The following is a 20,736-nucleotide window of genomic DNA, read 5'->3' as shown; positions in this document are numbered from 1 at the left end:
GTCACAGACACCATAATTAGATTGAAGTCAACATAAATCAATGTATGCTTACTTCCAGTAAGTAAATTAATTGTTTAATACTCCATGTAATAGGTCCATGTATATTCAACAATCAATGGGATCCTATTATTTCTGTCTGTATGTGTTTACGTCTTACTTGCACATTTGCCGCAATTGGATACAGACAAAGAAATCTGAGCATATGTATTGGCATAGAAACACATAGTGATTTACTTAGAATTAAAGTAAATTTGAAGTCAAGCAGTTACTTTGCTTCATTATTTTGTGTTGAAAAAAGGGGAAGTGAAATAATTTCATGTATTGATCTAAAATGTGCTGTATTTATATCAGTCAATCTTTCAGCTACAATGCCTGTTGTTAAAATCACTGCAATAACTAAAAATCAATTCAATTAAGGGAAATATCAGTGAAATAATGAAGTCAAATACAGTGTTGAACTGATTAATGGTTCAAGTAATTAGTCCTGTTTCAGATCCAGGTGCATGTACAGTATGGTTGCATACTTTTATCCAGTTAATATCATTTCCATAAAAAGTTTTGATTTTATATCATTAACAGGCAAAAACAAGCATTACGAAAAATACAGTTTGTCATGATAAACAACAAAAGAGCATGAAAACAGAAGCGTTCAAATAATAACACACGCACAACCACCCAGAACAGTACATACTTCCTCGGGGGTCAGTGAGTGCTTCGGGGTCGTGGAACAGACCCAGACCAGACCTGACCCCTGTGAAACACTCAACAACCATCATCTGGTGCTACAACCATCGACCCTGTCTGCTCCTCTTTGTTTTACGATATTTGAGAATAGAAAGCAAAGTTTTAATGCAGAGGAGTCATTTTTATTATAAATGCATTGAAAATTTGATTAAAATGATATAATTAATTTCTAACTTTTTTCCATCTTGGGAAAAATCTGAATTTCATCTCGTCATTTTGTTAAGCTTAACATAATTAATTTTGTTTTGCCATCCAATGACTAAACTAAACTTATTTTTTCATACTAAAACGTTTGTCATATTATTTGTATTTGTTTGGAATATATAGTGAGATTATAGTTACTTGTGATTTCAAGGGAAATTGTCATGTTGTTCTCTGCATGAGATTTAGCATATATTAATCGGGCAGCACTTTTAATTTCCATATACATTCTTTTATGATTCCGTAACATCTACACCAATCTGGAGGCTCATAAATGAAATTATAGGGGAGAAACATTAAGTGGTTGCTGCAAGTTTTGTTTTTGTCTCTCAAGATTGTTCAATCTTTCCAATGAACACTCAAGATACAATATTTAATCTTACCACTTTATATTATTATTTATTTATTTAACTGCTAAAGGGGCTTAATTAGTGGGTGTCTGTTATTGTGATTTATCTTCATTTCTCTTCACTTTGGCAAGCACATCGTAGTTACAGGTATTTATATTTGTATCAGTATGAAACTGTGAAAATTACTGCCACCTCTCCACATGACCAATATCACTGTGATCAACCACTCAGATGCCATGTGTCGTGACTGACATCTCTGTCTGGTCCAGGTTCATCATCAGATGCCTCTATCCCTTCTGATAGACTTCAAAAGATCTCTGTAAAGCTCCTAAATCCTCAGAGGTGAAATGACCCCAAAAGCCAGGTCAGTGTTTGCACCCACAGCTTCCTCTGGGCTTCTCTAAGGGGACTTCAAGCACAACTGGCCTCATTGATTGATCAACAGAGCTTATATGTATAATCAAGTCAAATTAAATAAAGTCAAACCCTTAATTTAATAAATGTTCATATTGAGTATTTTCGTCATTTTAATTCCTTACTCAGTCTGGTTAGATCATTTTCTAACTGGTTGTTTTAACCAATGCGGCTTCAAAATGGCCTTCACCCAACAGATGAGAGGACACTGGGGAGGAGGCCGCCCAACAATAAATCACCTCCTATCAGTTCTGTTTTCACTAAGCCTGCAGCCCTGGCACAAACAACCCTTTATGCTGGATGGAGATCCAGACTTGAGGTTTATTGCACAATCCTGATGTGTATCAGTGTGGGAACTGCCTGATGGGAGGCAGCAATGAGCACAAACAGCGAGAGAGGATGGCTTAGAAAGCTATCAAGCATCAACATGTGACTAATAACCACAAACTGAGAGAAACAAGAGCAGGAAGACATAAATCGTTGGAGAAAGGAGCCTTAATCCCTGGAGATCTGTCTGCAGAAACATCACCACCCTCAGCTGATGGAGTTGCTCTTCTTTGATGAGAACATCAGATACAGAGGGAGATAAAACCGATTGTCACCTGACATCTCCATGAAACTTGGATAAAACTTGATCAAGCTTTTCATGGCAGATATAAGAAACGATCTCAACATAGATCAACCACCAGTCAGTCCTCTTCGCATCTTCACCTGGTCTGACAGTCTCGCTCCTGCTCTCCGTCACCACCAAGTCTAAACAAGTGAGCAGTGAAATGACCATCCTCATCATCAAATACGGAGAAAGTTCCCTTTCAGCGGCCAGTATGAAAACATCTCAGGCCAGAAGGGGAGGGCACAGACAGAGGGGATCACTTAAACATCTCATCCAGCGTTCCGCTCGGCCTTCGTACCTCCCGATCCCTTTGAATTCCCCCTTAAAGAGGGAAGGGGGCCCTCCCATAGCAACTCCCAGCCCTGGGTCTGCCCGCCTTTTGTCCCCCTCCCCAACAGCAGTTTCTGCTCCAGAAGCCTTAGACAAGGCCTCCATTAATTGCGGGCCTGTGTGGAATACACGTGGGACAATGGGCCCAACAGAGTGTCCGGCCCCCAGACAAGGCTGGAAACAAGTGGTACAGGAATCCGGCAGAATAGAATCGTCCTGGCTGATGTCACTGAATACATTTACCTACCTCAGAGCACATTCACTCTGCGCTTTGTTTTATTTTGACAAAAAAAGTAGGGGTGGGGGGAGGCAGTGGTATCAATGGAGAAGAGGAGCAGGGGAGGGGGGCGGCAGGATGGGAAATAACTGGTTGTTATGGCAACTCATTGAATTGAAAATATGGTTGAATTTAGTGGAGGCAGAGATGTAAAAAGAGGAGAGGGCATTAGATTAAACCCTGCGTGAGATAAGAGAAGGCTGAAAACAGAGGTTTAGTTTTTTTTACTGTATTCAACTCTGTTTATACGCCAATAAAGAAGGGATAAAGGCCCGGGAGATTAGCAGACTCATCTAGGCTCATGTTTGTCAACAACCTGAACACTTTCTAGTGAGCTTAATCCAAGTCAGCGCACCAGTGAGAGATGCTTAGCTATGGCAAGTGAAGCTGCAGAGGAAAAGGGGACCATAGCAACTGGTATTTGTCGGGCCGAGCAGCATAACAACCTGCCATCTGTCACCTAACGTGGGCTCTTTCTTAAAAAGCCAGCATTTAGATCTTCAACATGGAGGCAAAGGCAATGAGACTGAAGTCTTATTGAACTCTGGGTCTCTGCTTTGAAAGAGAACCCAGTCATCTCCTTATCCCTCATCAAATTGAAAAACGCTTTTAGAGATTCTAAGCGAGGCCTCACATTTAATTTTTAAAACCCAGACATGAAAGTGTTTCTAAACCACATTCAACCAGTGGAAACTCTTTAAAGGACTAGTTAGCATGTAGATTATATGCATTTCAGAGCATTGTCAAAGTATCTAAGTGTATTTACATGTTAATATGTTCAGGGATACTATCGCCTTGAAAAGGTGTTGGGGGAGGTTGGTTAACTGTGTTTGGACCATGGGAATGCGATTTCTTTGTGCAATCCAGGTTCAAACACATTCCTGTAAGGCCATGGATATTATGAGCATTGGTTCCCTACAGCGATACAACCTCTGGAGACCTGGAGCCTGGTGTCTGTGGATATAAACATCGTTAACTTCCCCCCCGGCCTGAAAATCTGCTTGTTTATCTCTGGTATGATGATGATGATGATGATGATGATGTTGATAGCACAATCAGCTGAATCAAAGCCCTGCTGATGCACTCTGGCATGTGGTGCTCGTCCGAGTCCATATCCACGAGTGTGTTTGCGTTTGGGGTTTATGAATGTGAAGATGCCCCATTCTTGCCACTCAAGATGACTCACAAGACCACCATTTTGGCCACTTACGCCATGAAAGCAGCCCGGGGGATGCCCTTTCAGCACTCAAGGACCTCTGGCTGAGTCCCCTTCACATGGGAGATCAGTCTCACTTGGGAAAAAGTCCCTGCTCTTTGCGAGGAGCTGTCCTGAGGGATGGCGCGCTCCTTGTCCTAGGGCCTCTCTTCTTCACCTGCCGGCTTAGTGCTCATCTCTTATGCACATAATCCCTGGTTAGCGCATGTGATCCACCAGCCCAGGCCTAGGCCCCTGGCCCCCGAACCTCCCCTGCTCACATGCTTGCTGGGTGGCTCCTGGGTGGCCATGGCAACTCTCATCTTCTCATGACAGTTAGGCTTCAGTCATGGCTCTAAGTCCCTCTTCAGTCTGCGTCTTTTTCTGTCCGCAGCTTTCTGTCTCCTAAAGCCCTCCTCTGTTTGTGTGTTGTTATATCTATGGTTCTCTGTCCCTCGTCCTCTTTTCTCTGGGTTTGTTCCCATGCTTTGCCCAAGCTGAGCCTGAGAAACTGGCTGTAAACTCAGCCGTGGTGTGGTACCGTCCCCAGAAGCCACAAAAGTGCATCAATGCTACACTTAGTCTAAATTAAAAGACTTGAGACTGCAGACAGTTTAGCGCAAACTGGAGACCAAATGAAGGCCTGACCTCATTTTATTGTAAGTCTGATCTGTAAACTGAGATTGTAAGATACACTTGTGAACTTCTTTTCATTGTGGCCACTGCTGGCCTCTAAGTGCAGATCATCTTACCCCAATGCAGCCCTGCAGCCTAACGCATTAGCCTGTTTAACGTGCTGAATATCGCACAGGCCCTTGGGGATAGAGAGGCAACTCAGCGATGTTGTGTGGCCCCACGCTAACAAGTGTCACAGTGATACGAGCCCGTCCTCCCCCTGTGTGAACGCCATGTGAGAGGCGGCTCCATCCATGCCCCTGCCACCTCGCACAAGGCCCTCCATTGACTTCTAACCTGTTGAGGGACCACGGCAGACAAAGAGCCGCAGGGCGGGGCTCGTCCCTCCGACAAGCCTGTGAACAAACGCTAACACGGCTGCAACTGTCCACCCCCTGAATCACTGAATTTATTGACCAACCACAGAGCCCATTCAGGGGTGGACGGACTGATAAAGGAAGGGGACAGGGATGCCATGAAGGCCCGGGGAAGGAGCCCATCCGAAGAGGACAGGAGGGAGGAGAAAGGCTTTGTGACCGTCTGGTGGGTCACAGACCTTAGCAGGCCTTTTTCCAGACGTAGTTGTCTTTGTGTCATCTGGCCGGCCATAAGCGAGCATCAGGTTGGCCTTGTGTCCGGACGATTAATCAAGATGAGTGTCCAACAACCAGAACAGTGCAGGAAGCGTATTCAAGTCTGCTCACAAAATTGTGACTAAGAAGAAACCACAGCCTCAGACTCAGCACAAGAATCTTTACAAGAACCTCCAGTGCAGACAAACTTCCCCTCTGAGTCATTTGCTCTACAGAGCAGCCGGAGTCCTGGATAAAGAGAGTAAACAAAGAATGCACGCCAAGGCACAAATCTTGAAAGAGTTAGACAAAACCGAAGGACGGAGATGGAGTCTGTAATGTTTGAAACAGCACACATCTGAGCACAAGCTTGAGAAAATCTTTCTCACTGAGTAGCTAGCTGTGAGGAAGAAAGGCTGTGTGTTTTAGCTTCTTTATGTCTTTCCACCAGTCTCCATCTGTTACTCTACCGGTACAAAAGGAATACAGCAGAGTACACAAAAACCCATATTGCTTTGTGGAGAGGCAACACTAGCCACAAAACTACATCGCAAACATGGGTTGAAAGCGAGACATGGCGGCTCTGTACACATTGCTGTTTACTGAAAAGATGATCCGTGCAAGACACACATGAATTCATGATGCCTCCTCATCCTCATCATGAATATTCCCAAAAAGGCTCTTCCCTGATCTGTGGGAGATCCCTTTCTTTGGTACAACCAAGGACCCCCTTCTCTTGTTCACAATCCCTCCTAAATCCACCCATTCACTGCCTATGGGCCCTGATCTCCACATGAAATGATACCCTTCTTTCTCCTCCACTCTTGCGCCTTTAAGCGCCCATATGCCAGGCAGCGAGGAGGCTGGGAAAGCCCATAATTGATCAGTACGTCTTGGATGAAAAAGTGTGACCAGGGTCAGCCCCCCACGAAGCACGCAAGAGTGGTTTAATATACAGATTTATTAGGAAATGTAATGGCAGAACTACAGAGCGAACACAGATATTTGTGGATATTCACCAGAGCTGAGGCAGATCTGTTATTCTAACACAACAGAAAGTCAAGTAAATACAAACAAATACTGTTACAATTTCCAAAAAATAGTCTCTCATAATTTTGTTTGTTTGTAGCTTTCATTCACATTTCAGATAAAAGAGGCTAAATTCACATTTATGTCAAAAGTAAATAAAACAGCTGAAGACAAAGTTATGTCAAATAAAACTTAAAACTCAATTCAATTCAATTGATTAAAAATGAATCAAATTCATTTGAATGTCAGTATTGTTATGTGCAGTGCTTTAATTCTGTTGAATGGTGTAAATAGGTTTACAACACTTATTATAAATAGAAAAATGTATTTGGAGAAATAAAATATTAATGCATCCACCTGACACTCAAACTGTTAGATTCATTCCATTCAAGCACACACACACACACACACACACACACACACTGGCAGTGGTACCAATTTGTTTCTCTTCCATGGGAAGAAGGTCAATCAGGCAGCTAAGTGAACTCTAATTAAGAATTAGTAGAATGTTTCCATTGTAAAAAATATTAACATTCAAGATCACTCAGTCGTGTTTCTCATGTTTGCTGATTCTGTATTTTAGCAGAAGATAAACAGAGTGGAGGGCTGTGTCTCCTTCACAGTGTCGTGAGATGTTCTGTCCAGTGCTCTTAGGCTTTAGGCAGTGATGGATTCAGACCTGAGCAAAACAGCAGCTGATGCAGACAGAATACTGACATAACAGGAATGGAATGTGTTCAGTGTTGAGGCTGAGAAAAGAATAAAGTGCACCTCAGCGGGATTAGATTTAAAAATCTGCCCATGTCCATTGTCCATAATAGTGTTACAATCTACATTAACACTGATTCAGACGGCAACAAGACACTGATAAACACTACAAACTTACTACAACATCCAGTTACCTAAATAGAAGTCTGTGATCAGAGTTTCATTAATGCAGGAGGGGAATAAAGCCCAGTTCATAAAATGGAGGTTTACTAAATACTGTGATTTCGTAACATTGTGAGTGGGTTGTTGCAGATTGAGTTCTGGCCTTGTCAAGGTCCTGGCTTGGTGCCTGGATTCCAGCAGGTTGGAGACAGAAGAAGAAGCCGCCTCTGACCGCCGGCACATCTCTAAGCTCGACTCGGGCTAATTCCTGGAGCTTGTGAGGGTCAGAGGGTTATTTGCCCACTCTAAAGATTCTGTGCTGTGGGAGTCTGTTTGGTGTCACAGGGGGGCACAGAGGTGAGCCTGGGGTGTGCTGGCGTGGGTGACAGTAGAGGGTCTCGGGGGCCAGTTGGGGTCTCCCTGCAGCTCCAGGGTCAGGTGCATGTACTGCATTCTTGGAGTCTTGTTTTTTTGACAGAATAACCACGACAGACAGGCTGAGCCCCAGCGGTCTATGGACACCTGGGATCAAGTCCAGAATTCATATTAAAGAGAGAAAACTAGATGAGGGTTTATACTGTGTATGCAACAAGTTAGTCTCTCTAGGTTTAGATTTATGTAGTCTAACTATACTAAGTCTTCTCTGATGATGTGGTTGCTGGATGTTGTGTTTTGGCCTTGTTGGTTTGTTTAGCAGGTTAAATTCCTTTGAAACTAATGCAATTCAACCAGTCAAATCTGGCTCGTTTACTCCATGACAGACTATTAATAGGTGCAACTTTGTACAGACCCAGATTAAACTCTAGACTTGCTTTAGAAATTATATATATATATATATATATATATATATATATATATATAAATAGGGCTAGAAACATGTAGCATTGGATGATGCTGATTCAGCGTGTGTAGTGTGTATCATTCCTGACAAGCTTTCTGCAATTGATCAGATATCAGTGTTCAGTGGTTTTAACAGTCCATATTCTCAAATAGATCAGACAGAGGAGAACATAAACAAAGCCACAACACGAAACGGATCATCACAGCAAAATATCATGCAGATTAAGCAGCAAACTAAATTATAGATTAGGGTTAAGCAACGCACAACACTCTAACTAGAAGGTGAGATCAGACAAACATAGAGCACGGTCAAACCTGAGACGTGTCAGCAGAGCGGGACAGCGGGGGCTGATTTACCCCGTCGCTGTCTCTGAAAACTAGCTTCCACAAGATGATGTCAACGATCAAAATCTATGGGAAGATTTCAGTGGGGAAACTGAGAATAAGCTGATCGTACAAAAACAGCGAGGATAAAGATTACAGCCACAGAAACTCAGAAAACAGAGCAGCACCTGGGATCAGAATTTGGATAATGATTCAGTGATTTGATTCATTATACGGCAGTGATTTTAAGTATAAATAGAGTTGGTAGAAACAAGCAGCGTATGTAAATCACAATTTTCTGAATGGAGAGCTTATGTGGTGTAATGTCTCTAAAAGCATACCTCCAGCAGGAAAGACACAGCCGCATTCACTATGACAATGATGACCAGTGTAATGCGCCAGTCATGAGGCACACACACAATCTGCGGGGAGGCAGAGCAGCAGACACACACACGGTTTTCAGCACATCATGCAACACAGGGTGACACACTTCTGCTCTTTTCGTGAAACGTCCTCGTCGACCGCATTATGTTTATGTACAAAGCAGAGGCGAGCAAATATCATGGATAGCAAACGGGAAACCGTTCAGAGCAACAAGCGGGGCTCAGTTTACCTCCAGGAAGCTGTCGATGGCAGGAATAGGATGCAGCATGATCAGCAACAGAAACGTATACAGACCAATGCAGGACAGCATGAATGGCCCTTGTGGAATAAAAATAGAGGAATTCAGGGAAATCTGACGGGAATGTTTCCAGTTTGTGAACACATCAAACAGATAGAATCCATAGTAAGAGTTTAGTGCCAGTGGAGATTCTTATTGTAGAATGTTTCATATCGAGTTGACGAAACAGTGGATACCCCTAATATCCCTCCGGGAGTAGAGAGACAAAGTTTAATGTGCTCAAATCCTAAATTAGGGTACTGCACAGTCTTACCTCAACCAAAACTGTTTAATTCTGTGTTATTTCAAATATCTTTAACAACTTTCATTGTAAAAAGCTATTTTTTGGAAGGGTTCTGTATGTGTATATATGATGCAGAGCGTATTTCCAGCAAAAGTTAAAAAAATATTCAGGAGGAGAGATCCATTCGAAATTTCAGCTAAAAAAGGGTAATTCTGAAAGTTAAGGGAAATTCTAAGCTTGGGGTTGGGAGTTTCTGCAGTGTAACCACATTGAGACTTACAGTTCCTGTAGCTGGGCTGCCTGAAGGGTTTCCCTTTAGAGAAGACGATGGCGATGGCCAAGTACTGGAAGGAGGACACATAGAAGAGGGTGGTGTTCTCGTAGTTCTTGATGTTTTTAATGTCATGAGGCGATGTGACATTGTGGGAAAAAGTGCCACTGGAAACGTTGCAGGCGCTGCCAGAGCGGAGAGAGACGTGAAGACAAAGAGTTTCTGTCAGCTGAGAGGGAATAAGCTTATTGGCAACAGATAAGGAACAAATGCGCCTGTTTAACATCCAGACATCAGAAGAAGAGAAAAAAGCTGAAAAATTTGGACAAAGCTCAACAACCAATCAAATGCGAATGAACGTCCCTGATTTAGCAGTCACTCACTCTGAGACAGGCGTCCATATCTCATACCAGCTCTGCTGTCGTACTAACAGGAAGGCCAGGACCTGGAAGATCAAGCAGGTCATGATCTGGGTCAGGACGGAGCACAGCAAAGGCCCAGAGATCAGACTGGAGGGGGGGCGGCGCCACACCAGGTCCTTCCACGCCGGGTTCAGACTCACTAAACACAAAAACAACCAAATATTGGAACTTCAGCCTTAATCACATTATAACTGGATCATCAGGGTGCATATAGAACAATCAAACATTGATTGATTAACAGCATTTTTTGGTAGTCCTGACTTGTAAAGGCAATGATGAGAATGATGGCGATATCAATGAAGAGGAACTGGAAATCCCCCAAATTGCTGAGGATCTGTGATAGAAACAGAGATGAAGGTAAATCCAGTGAAGTCACTGTGACACGTTGGCAGTAGACTGAATGTGGTAAACTCTTAAACGGCTCTCCTAAATCTAGAAAACACAAATTCACTTCTGTGTAGAGTCTACTCCCCTCTCACATCTATCCTGAGCCACTGGACTTTAAGCGGGAATGTGTCAGTGTTTGCAGCCGACTATTCCTAATCTCCTCAGAGATGCATGTATGAATGAAGAGATGTATTTACCGAGTAGAGCAGAGTAACACTGAGGTATTGGATGATGCTGTAAAGAGCCATGAATTTGAACACGCAGAAAGAAGTGACAAGAGCGGCTCGACCCTCCCTGAGGAAAAGCAAACAATCACACATTATATGACCGTAAATACTTTATGTTCAGTAATACATGGCAGTGCGTATGTACTGTACCGCAGTGACCCACCTGATGAGGTTGGGCACACAGGAGATGCTGGGGGTGGAGGAGGTGAAAGGTGAAGCGACTGAAGCTTCCAGCTCAGACAGAGAGATCCCACTGTGAGCTCTCTTCAGGGCCTGACAGAGAGGCAGAGACAGCGTTACTTTAACAGGGTAACACAGAGGTCAGAGGTCAAATATTGTCATGTAATATTAAATCACTTGAATAACTTGTATTGTGAAGATGATTTAGGTTTACTTAATTACATTACAGGGGGAAATAAAAAGGACGAAACACAACAAAATATATATGAGATGAATAACTCAATCTCATACTTACTCCACAGTCGTTAGCACCATCACCACACATTCCAACAATGTAACTGAAAGGTAAAACAGTGAGTAAATATGCCACAGATGAGGATGATGATGATGATGATGATGATGATGAAGCATAGCTCATCGACAAACTAATGGCCAGCGACTCACTCAACACCCTGCAGGACCTCCACCAGCTGAGTCTTCTGGTCTGGAGCCATACGGGCAAACACAGTGGCTCTCAGCACGAGCTGCATCGCCCCCATGTGGAAACACAAAAGCATTACAACATCAAGTCAAGAGGAAGCAGCGTCATGACGACAACAAGCCATTTCAAGATGAACTCTGACCTTTTGAACCAGTTGGGGGAAGTGCTTGACGATCACAGCAAAGGCCTTGCCACTCACGGCAAAGTGATAGCTTTGGTTGTGGTGAGGGAGGTAACGGTCATGTTCTTCTTCCTCTAGGTTGATGTCCACCGCCTGGAGGAGTGAGGAGGGATGAGGGAGGAAGGTGAAGAAGAAGCCACCAGTCGTCACTTCAATACCAGATAACAGCCTGAAAGTTGTTCACCTTAAGCAGGTTTCAGAGATTTATTCATCTTTGGAGTGTGTGTTGCCCATTTATACACCGACTGACTTATCAATTGTTTAGTAACTTCAGTGAGGTTCTGGATTCTCTTACCTGACTGTCCCTGTTGGTCTGGACAGGGTTTTCAGTATAAAGCCAGGTGATACAGGCAGGATGTAAATCTTTTGGAGGCACAGCATCTGCTATAATGACCCTCTCATGTGGACCCACCATCCCACAGTCTCGAGCCACTGATATGGCTGTTAACATGTTGTCACCTGGCAGAAGCAAAGACAGCTTTGACATTCAAATCTTACATATAAATCAGGTGTTTCAGTCCAATGAACAAAAGAAGATGATGTGAAATCAAATGAGAATACATTCACTTACCTGTAACCATCACAGTGCGGATGTTGGCTTGTTGTAAATTGCGCAACACCCCTGCAGTCTCCACTTTTAGTTTGTTCTGCATGATGATCAAGCCAAGGAATTCCATGTTGGTCTCTAACAGGTCCCTGAGAGCAGCACATCACACGTTTAACAACACTCACAAGCAGAGATCCAGGAATTGGAAACTTCTGACCCACTTTTGAAGACGAAATTAAACAATATTAAATACATGATAACATAATAAAAGGAATAAGCACTAAAAGAATACACTACATTTGAGAGACCCCTTTAAGTTTTCATGTTGTAGTGAAAAATAAGTCATATATTATATTATTTACTCTGAAATGTAACAATGTGGAAGCAAAGAGGGACACAAAAACACCCCCACAAATGCTGAAGCAAAGTACAAGTACCCCCTGAAATTGCACTCAAGTATAGTCCATGAGACAATGTACTTAGTTACTTTCCACCTCTGGACATGACATCATACTGTATTATTTGCTTGTCCAGCTGAACCTAGAACAATAAACCTCCAGAGACTAAACAATGTGACAGCTGCAGTGTTTTGAGGCTGGATGTGTCTTTGGTTTCGTTTCGTGTGTGCTGTGGAGGGTTTTTATCTGCGAGGAGGAGGCGTACCTGCTGAGGTGCTGGACTTTGTGCCAGGAGAGTTTGGACTCCAGCTGTCGATGTGCCAGGGCAATGACCCTGAATCCCTGTTTGGTGTAGGCCTCAAGAGTCTCAGTGAAACTCTGTGGGACTGCAGAGACACGTCGCCTGTTAGGGGATCAGTGCAGTCTCGCCGATTGTCGTGTTAAATCAGAAATTTGCCTCTTTAAGGGGCAGAATAAAAGAAAAAGCTCTGACTTGTGTTTGGTGTGCAGAGGCTGGCTACAACCTCCGGTGCCCCTTTCAGGTAGGCGTCCATGTGTTTCTCTCCCAACCTTCTGACCACCACACTCATCCTCTGCAGGGCCGAGGAGAAAGGGATCTGACGCACGATTCCAATCTCACAGGACTGAGGACCAAAAATCACACAGCAGCAACACCGGGTCAGTTACTTCAGATAACAGATACTGTGATTTCAAAGACAAAGAGAAAGCAACAATTCAGAGACACAATTTACTGATAATCCAGACAGCTCCTGGAGGAAAGGGATAGAATTTTATACTCTCATATTATTGCTTGGTGATATGACAGACACAAACACACTTAATTATGACATAAGGATTCACTGTACCATGTTCTGAGTTAGTGGGACGTTCTGTTTGGCTTCGGGGGCGATCTGCTTCAGAGGTCTGACCACCGTGGGCATTATGGGATTGTGGAGAGCCGTCTCTTCCTCTGTGGGTTCCTCAAGGATCTACACAAAAATCACATTCCGTATTCACCTCGACCGAGCAGGAACGCTAGAAGTATCAAGTCTTTGTCCTCTTGTTCAAAGGGTTCTTTAATCTCAACCACATGCTGTATATTCAGTATCACCAGGCATGCTGCGGCCCAAAACCAGCCTGAGTTGTGACTTTTCTACATCCAAACTTCCTCTGGAGAAGGACAGGCATTTTCTGCTAATGAAGTGTATCCATGGCACCAGGCTTCAACGCTTTAGCTGAGAAAAACTCGCCCTGCCAAGGCAACGAGCGTGGTGCTGCATAATTCATGCGCCGCCTGGTATCCATGCTGGAGAGGAAGGAACACAAACTTGTGACTAAGCATGCAGGGTGTAAATGTTTCTTACCCAGCCTGTAGCGCTGAACATCTTGAGGTCCAAAGGGTCTCCGGAGAGCTCGCCCTCGATCTTGGTGAGCGAGTGGCAGGTGGCCATGCACCCCACGAACGCAGTGTGAACCAGGGCCTGTTTGGCTGCGTCCACTTCTGGAGGAGAAAAGCTGGAATAGAGAAGAAAGATCTCACACAGTGTTTCTACTCTTTGTTAGAGATGAACTAACTCTGTGAAAGGTTACTAACATCCTATAAAAGTACTCTGCTTATCCAAAATAAAATGAGAATCAAAACCTGTGAGAAATGATGATGATAGCACATTAAGTCAAAACAGGCAGGGTGAAGTATGGCATTAACTTTTGCAATGATGATGGGAAAATAAAAAACACATTTGCCCATATTAACTGATACTTAGTAGCAATAAATCCTTTTCTTTTTTACTTTACTCATGGAATTAAACATCATTTGAAGACACAAACTAACCTAGTAAATGTAGCAGCAGGAAACCAATATGTCTAGTAAAGTAATAATACAGTAACAGGAGGTTGTCTCCTACCTGCCATGTTCTGCTCTCTGGATGCCCCACAGGTCCAGGCCTTCCTCAGTGAGAGTCCCAGTCTGTTAATGAAAATCCAGACGGTCATTTGGCTCATGAAGCTTACAAGCCTGGCCTGTATGAATGGAGCCTCACAGAGACACTGGCCCTCATACGCCCCACATAGATTCTATTTATAGGCATAGCAGCACTTTGATTTGGTGTATAGTGCAATTTGTGTACCAGATGTAACCAAAAGGGCTCCACTACCACATTGAACAGAACATAGTATTGGAACATCCCATCACTCTCAAACTAATAGACCAAAGGTCTTTAAATACAGAGAGTTATTGAAACCTAGAGTATATTTTCAATTATAGTAATTTCACTTGTACATTAGTAATAATTAAGACAAATTCTACAGTTGTGTTTGCAATTTCAGACAAATATATATGGTTGGAATGCAAAGGTGGCACAGAGATAACACACAACTTGATATCACTACACACACAGGGTTAGTCAGTCAGCCACACAGTATAGATGCTACACTACCTTATCAAAGCAAACCAGGTTGAGCTGACCACACATATTGATCCTCTGGGGGCTGATGCAGAAGATGCCGACGCGCTTCAGGCGGCGCTGCGCGTACACGATACCAGCCGTCATGGCCGCCGGTAAAGCCGCGGGCACGGTGATGGTGATGATGTCCAGAGATTTAATGATGATGGTTGGAGCTGGAACCTGGATAATGTAAGAAGAGTTAAGCCCCATCTGAGAGTCAGAGCAGAAGCGAATCATCTTAAATCAATATCTATCTCTCTTCTTTTTGAGATTTGATACCTTGTTCATGACACTGAGGACCACGTTGTAGATGAAGCCAATCCCTGCAATCCCCACCAGGCACAGGAGGAACAGGTAAGCATCACGGTACAGCTTGAAGTCTGTGGGTTTGGGGTAGAGGATGGAGCGTACCATTTGGCCTTTCTCTGTACTAAACCCTGAAGGAAGTAACAACAAACATTTGACATTTAAACCAACATATCTGTATCAACACTAAATAAAAATGGCCCAGTGTAATGTTTGAATATCATAGTGACCAAGCCACAGAAAGTCAGTTTGTGTTGTTTTTAGGTGTTGTGCTCAACATTCTTGGTGTCGTGTTTGAGCTCTTCACTCGGATCTCTAGGGTAACGTAGTTCAAACTGAAAAAAGCTGCTTCACCAAATAATAGAGAGTGAGTATCAAAATCTCAATTTGATGAGTTACAGACTTCAGGGTAACACCTCTTCACAAATCCCCTGTAGAGTCGCTGCTCAAGAACACTCACCAACAGGGCAGCAGCTGCACTGAGGCCACAATACTTTATGGGATTTGGCAGTTTTGTCAACCTGAGGCAACATTTAACTCCTACAGTTCCCTGGTTGATGTTCCAGTGGTGACAACTACTGCAACTACTTATTTTTTTTTTTTTCAAGATGTTGTTATAGACAGAAAAGATTTAATTGTGGCTATTGTAACTCTACTCCCTGCTGACCAATCCTAATAAATTACTGTAAGCAGTTAAGCTCTAGTTCACTGAACGTGGGCTACAAAGTCAACAAGCATCAGAAATGTCTCTTGTGTAATACTACGACAGATGAGACATCTAAAGCTTTTGTGCAAACACGGAGGAAATGAGAAGTGCAATAAAGGATCAAAAGACAGTGAAAGTACCAAGTTCAAAGTCCTATTTTGCATGTTGAATTAGATACTCAGATATTTGCTTTTTTGCATAAAAACATCTAGATAAAGAGTTTGCACACTAAAAGCTATCAGCTTGTTTTAGCCTTTGGGACTTCTCTCTGTCTCACCTGTTCTGACTACAACAGCCTTCACCAGCTCGCCGGTGTAGAAGCGGGTCTGGATGACGTGGGTGCCACAAAAAAGGGTGTGTCTCTTGTGATCCTCCATGTTGTAGGTCCTGTCACCGTCCTCGCCTGAGCTGGGAAGACTGGTTTTGGTAACTGGCACACTCTCTCCTGAAAAGACACAGACCATATCTCAACCTGTAGGTGAAATAGCTGCAGAATGATTCTCCTTCCGTGGCTTTAGAGAGAGAATCCCCTACCTGTCAGCATGCCCTCATTTACTATGCAGGTCCCATGGACTAACGTGGCATCACAGGGCATGATCATGCCATTGGCTGGAATAACGATGACATCACCGGGCACAAGCTCTGTGGACATGGCTTGTTCAATATCTGTGATGGAGAGACAGATGAAGGGAGGGGGTGATGAAGAGGACATCACCCATGTGCCCTGTGCAGAACATGATGATAGTTTGATAGATTACCACACAATCCTATTTCCTCTTCATAACATCGACAAAAATATAAAACATGCCTTTATTTCCTCTGCACACTGAAATACGGACCACGCTGTGAGCTGCCACCATGTCGTGTAACATCACATATTGCTGCGAGGAGGAAGAGACGAGAAAAATATGTATGGAAACACACAAACTAACAACTGGACATGACGTACAGCACAACATGTCCTGAAGAATAAATAAACCACAGGCAAGAGTTTGTCTCTGGCAAATGCCACACAATAACAAGTTGCCATGGCAACTGACCTCAGAATGGGTGACTGTTTCAGCCCTTGTTGGTGCACGACTCACCTTTTTAAGTGTGTACAGCGAGGTGGCTATTGAAATGACAGACATGAAAACTATGGCTGCAGCATAGTAGTAATAATCCTCAGCACACCACAGAATCACACTGAACAGCTGAAAGATGTAGAAAGGATTCAAGACCTGAGCGGAGAAGAGACACAAACACGAGCAGTTCAGGAGCGTTGAGTTTGTCTCACTGGCCGCATTTTTATAGGCTCAACCTCAACTTTTGTGACGCTGACACACACTCCCTACTTTAAAACATGAATAACTGAGGGAAAAATAGGTTAAACACAAAGATGTATCTCATGCAGAGACCTGAACACTCACCTCCTTCATGAGAAGCTTGAATAAAGAAGGCACTCTGACGGCGATCTCATTCGCCTCAAAGAACAACCTCCTGTGGAAAAAGGCGTTGGTAATGACTTTGACATGAACCACCCACAACCAAAAACAATCCAGGAGGAGAAAAGTGTGTACCTGTAGTTCTGCACCAGTTTAGCGAGTCCAGAGCTGTGGTCAGAATGGACGCTCGCACAGCTCACGTTCAAATCCTCCAAGCCTCTAGAAAAGTCATACACAGTCATTTCTGCTTTATAATGAGGAATACTTCAATAGATATCCACAGGGGCTCTTACTTGTAAATTTCAAAGTTCTGTATCGCATCATTCCAGTAGTATTTAGTGCTGTGGAAGGTGAAGTAGTGAATCTAAGAGAGAAAAAGAAGAGGGTGATCAATTCCCAATCTGTTCTCCATCTGTAAACCATCTCTGATCAATAAAATCAAGAATGTGAAGGTAGAATTTATCTAAATCATTGGAAAACATAGGAAAAGGAGTTACCTGAACAGGCTGCATGTCAGCAAATACCTCATGATGCTCCTCCATACTGTGCTTCCCATCTCTGTTGGGCAGATCCAAACGGTCAAAGGGTCGCTGTCCTGGAGCCAACATCACGTGAACTTTGGCCCGGAACCACTGCTTGAACTCGTCCTGGAATCAAAAACGTGCAAAATATAATGAGATTATGTCGTCAAGTCAAGTCAAATCTAATTATTTTCTGTGATTCCCAACATCATGTATAAGGTCACACTACTGGATGTCAAATGTGTTTAAAATGTGTATGCAAATTTGCGACGCAGAATTAATGCAACTATGAACTATCGTGCTTAAATAAACTCAAACAGATGAAAACAGTGTCTGTCCTTTACCTACCGTGGACCTGAGCAGCAGTGTGTGCGCGTCTCGGAGGGAGGTGTGTGTGCACGTGCCCTTGACACCCCACTCAGGCAGCCAGTAGAGCAGCAGCAGCAGGAGACCCCCGGTGAAAACAACACCGATGCCCACTAGGATCCTCTTCCACAGACAGGGCCGATACCCCCATACCTCCTGCCAGGCAGAGACACACTGTGAGGTGTGATGTGACTGCAACCACGCATTTGACTACAGCTTCGGTTTTCCTTTGAGGTCGTTGAGGTCGTGTGTTATGTCTTCCTCCATAATGGAAGAATAAGTGACTAGTAATTGCCTGACTATTGATCTGTTGATCCAATCTTAGACATTTAATAAGGCTTTAAACTACCTTTGCACTGCGTGGGCGTGTCTAACCACGTGTGGCAGGTTGCTTTAAATGCGTTATATGAGGATGTAAACATGTTAAGGAAGTAAAGGACTGTTCAAAATGAAGCTTTCAGGCCAATGGGGTTTGCTCAACAAATACTTCTATAAAATAAGGCAAACACAAAACACATACATCTGCTTCAAAAGGAATAGCACCAGTTGACAGTTGATCCTTTAATCTCATACATTTCATTAAACTAACCATCATACCAGCAACAATAAGACCTTTTTCAAACCTCTTTTATCGCCTTCTGACATGTTGCATTCTAGATGTAAGTGGTCGTACATTAATATATGTTATATTGATTAATGCACAATGATCTATAGAGTTGGTAAAGAAGCATTAAGAAGGGAAATGATGATTACCAGCTCATCCTCCAGGCCCTGGTTGATGATCTTCAGCTCCCTTGTTTTCATGCTGTCAGAAGTGCAACAACTACAAAGAGGAAAAACAAGGAAATACACAATTTAAGCTCTTTCCAAACCCAACCTGTTACATATTAGCTCAGGGTCCCTTATCACAAAAAGAATTCCTCACGTCTTGCAAAGACTTTAATCTTAAGGACAAAGTTTAGTGTGTCACTTGTAAAGGTGGCAAAGCAAATGAAAAGAAACACGCTGATCAATTGTCTTTGTTTACAAGTTAATATTTATCACTAGAGGCAAACCAGTCAATGAAATAGAAGATGTGTTTGGACATTCTTGTTCTCCTTTTGAGGTCTATATCGAAACTTTTGCAATGCTTGGGTATGAGGTAAATATTGGACTGTCTCTGTAATACATCAATGTAGGTGTGGATACTGATGCAACGTTATGCTACAGGCTGTAACGAAAAAAATGACTAATTAATGACTTCACTTCATTTAAATGCAGTATTTTTATTTAAATAGAAAATTGCAGAAGGATCTACAGAATCAAAGCCTTAGTTAGCTGATGAGACTACATGACAAGCCAACATTTGTGCTCCAGCTTGTTGGATGGCTAATGACTCAAATTAAACTAAATTATTACTTTAGACCCTGGTTAATAATTACATCTATAGTATCTTACTGGGAACGTGCATATCAGGACATAAAGGTCATTAAGTGACTCATAAAACAAGTATTTTCAGCTCTCCACCCATGTTATAGATAAAATCAGTGCCTATATCTATATATGTTCTCAAAAACAATTATAATTTCCCTGAAGTTTTAACTTTATAAATCTCTCCAATTATGTTTATTTTTAGTTTTAAATTGTAAAAGCTGTAAAAAGAAACTGTAAAGTGTTGATTGAAAGTTAGTGATTTAAGTACAGCTGGCTACTAAATAACCTGTTATCATGATGGAAACACGTTTAAAACAACCGAACTGAGAAACCAGCGTGTTAAAACTAATATCCACAGACGGATCGATCAGTATCACCGCGATTCAAACTTTTAGCGATGGCACAGGCGAGCACAATCCCGGCTTGTGTGCGTTACAAGCGGTGATGGAGCGCCGTGAACTTACCTGCCCTCAGGGGGAAACAAGCTAACGCCACATTGCTGCGTAAAACTGGCGTAAATTTGCGTAACAACCCTGAAATGACTCACCAAAGCCGAAGTGTGTCAACGCGTCAAATGCTGCATGTTTAGGAGAATAAATGCAGATTGCTTGTCTGGGAGGATTCCTGCAGCTCTCACATGTCTGTGGAAAACGCGCCCACGCCAGAGCGAGTGCACGCGGCGCTGTGCACGCGCAGTCCCAAAGGCGCGGCGGCGCGCTCGGGAGGAAGTGGGAAAACAGGATGTGAGGTCATCGCAGGACACTTTAGGGCTCCAATTCTACAAAAAAAGTCTAGTTTACACTTTAATCCCCCGAGCCGGAAGTCACTTTAATAGTGTTCATTTGGACTGATTAAGGCTTTTTAAATTTTTATAAATGCTTTATTAGGCAAAACCTCTGAGTGAAGATTTATTTTAGACTCCAGGAATTAATTCTGGAAGAAATAAATTATCCAATCTTAATTTCTGGACTGGTTTGATCCATCCTTATTTGAATTGAAGTGTGTTTACCTGTTTACAAATATTATAGTCTGATATAATTAAGGATCAGTTAAGCTTCAAGTGAAAAATCCATCTAATTTGTAGTATTTTCTCTTTAGGTGTGAAACTTAATACAGTGAAGAA

The 20,736-nt window shown here is 42.9% G+C and overlaps 1 protein-coding gene across 1 annotated transcript; it reads right to left on the bottom strand.

Annotated features, from left to right (window-relative positions):
- Window positions 1-6,351: 6,351 nt before the first annotated feature.
- On the bottom strand, window positions 6,352-20,708 carry LOC142993943 (polyamine-transporting ATPase 13A3-like). Its single transcript, XM_076144528.1, has 32 exons — window positions 20,161-20,708; window positions 18,954-19,023; window positions 18,183-18,356; window positions 17,811-17,960; window positions 17,607-17,677; window positions 17,449-17,532; window positions 17,299-17,368; window positions 16,975-17,109; window positions 16,698-16,770; window positions 16,424-16,555; window positions 16,167-16,334; window positions 15,157-15,314; window positions 14,869-15,057; window positions 14,338-14,399; window positions 13,798-13,948; window positions 13,300-13,422; window positions 12,927-13,077; window positions 12,699-12,819; window positions 12,060-12,184; window positions 11,784-11,947; window positions 11,450-11,581; window positions 11,271-11,350; window positions 11,122-11,164; window positions 10,810-10,919; window positions 10,617-10,713; window positions 10,294-10,366; window positions 9,994-10,171; window positions 9,620-9,795; window positions 9,048-9,136; window positions 8,776-8,856; window positions 8,426-8,521; window positions 6,352-7,792 (listed from the first exon to the last, which is right to left on the bottom strand). Exons 2-32 carry the CDS (start codon window positions 19,002-19,004, stop codon window positions 7,610-7,612), a joined length of 3,690 nt encoding a protein of 1,229 aa, XP_076000643.1. The 5' UTR covers window positions 19,005-19,023; window positions 20,161-20,708; the 3' UTR covers window positions 6,352-7,609.
- Window positions 20,709-20,736: the final 28 nt, after the last annotated feature.

The sequence above is a fragment of the Genypterus blacodes genome, unplaced genomic scaffold (genome assembly GCF_046128005.1).
Source record: "Genypterus blacodes isolate CSIRO-AG114 ecotype Tasmania unplaced genomic scaffold, CSIRO-AGI_Gbla_v1 ptg000029l_1, whole genome shotgun sequence".
NCBI classification, from domain to species: domain Eukaryota; kingdom Metazoa; phylum Chordata; class Actinopteri; order Ophidiiformes; family Ophidiidae; genus Genypterus; species Genypterus blacodes.
Note: the sequence above shows the minus strand (reverse complement) of the source record. Positions and strands in the feature narration are given on the sequence as shown.

Coding starts and splice junctions, on each gene's coding strand:
- LOC142993943 (XM_076144528.1), bottom strand. CDS start 19,004: ATGAAAACAAGGGAGCTGAAGATCATCAACCAGGGCCTGGAGGATGAG. Junction 11,165..11,270: donor GAGGTCCTGCAGGGTGTTGA/GTGAGTCGCTGG, acceptor TTTACCTTTCAG/TTACATTGTTGGAATGTGTG. Junction 9,796..9,993: donor ATATGGACGCCTGTCTCAGA/GTGAGTGACTGC, acceptor CCGCTCTGGCAG/CGCCTGCAACGTTTCCAGTG.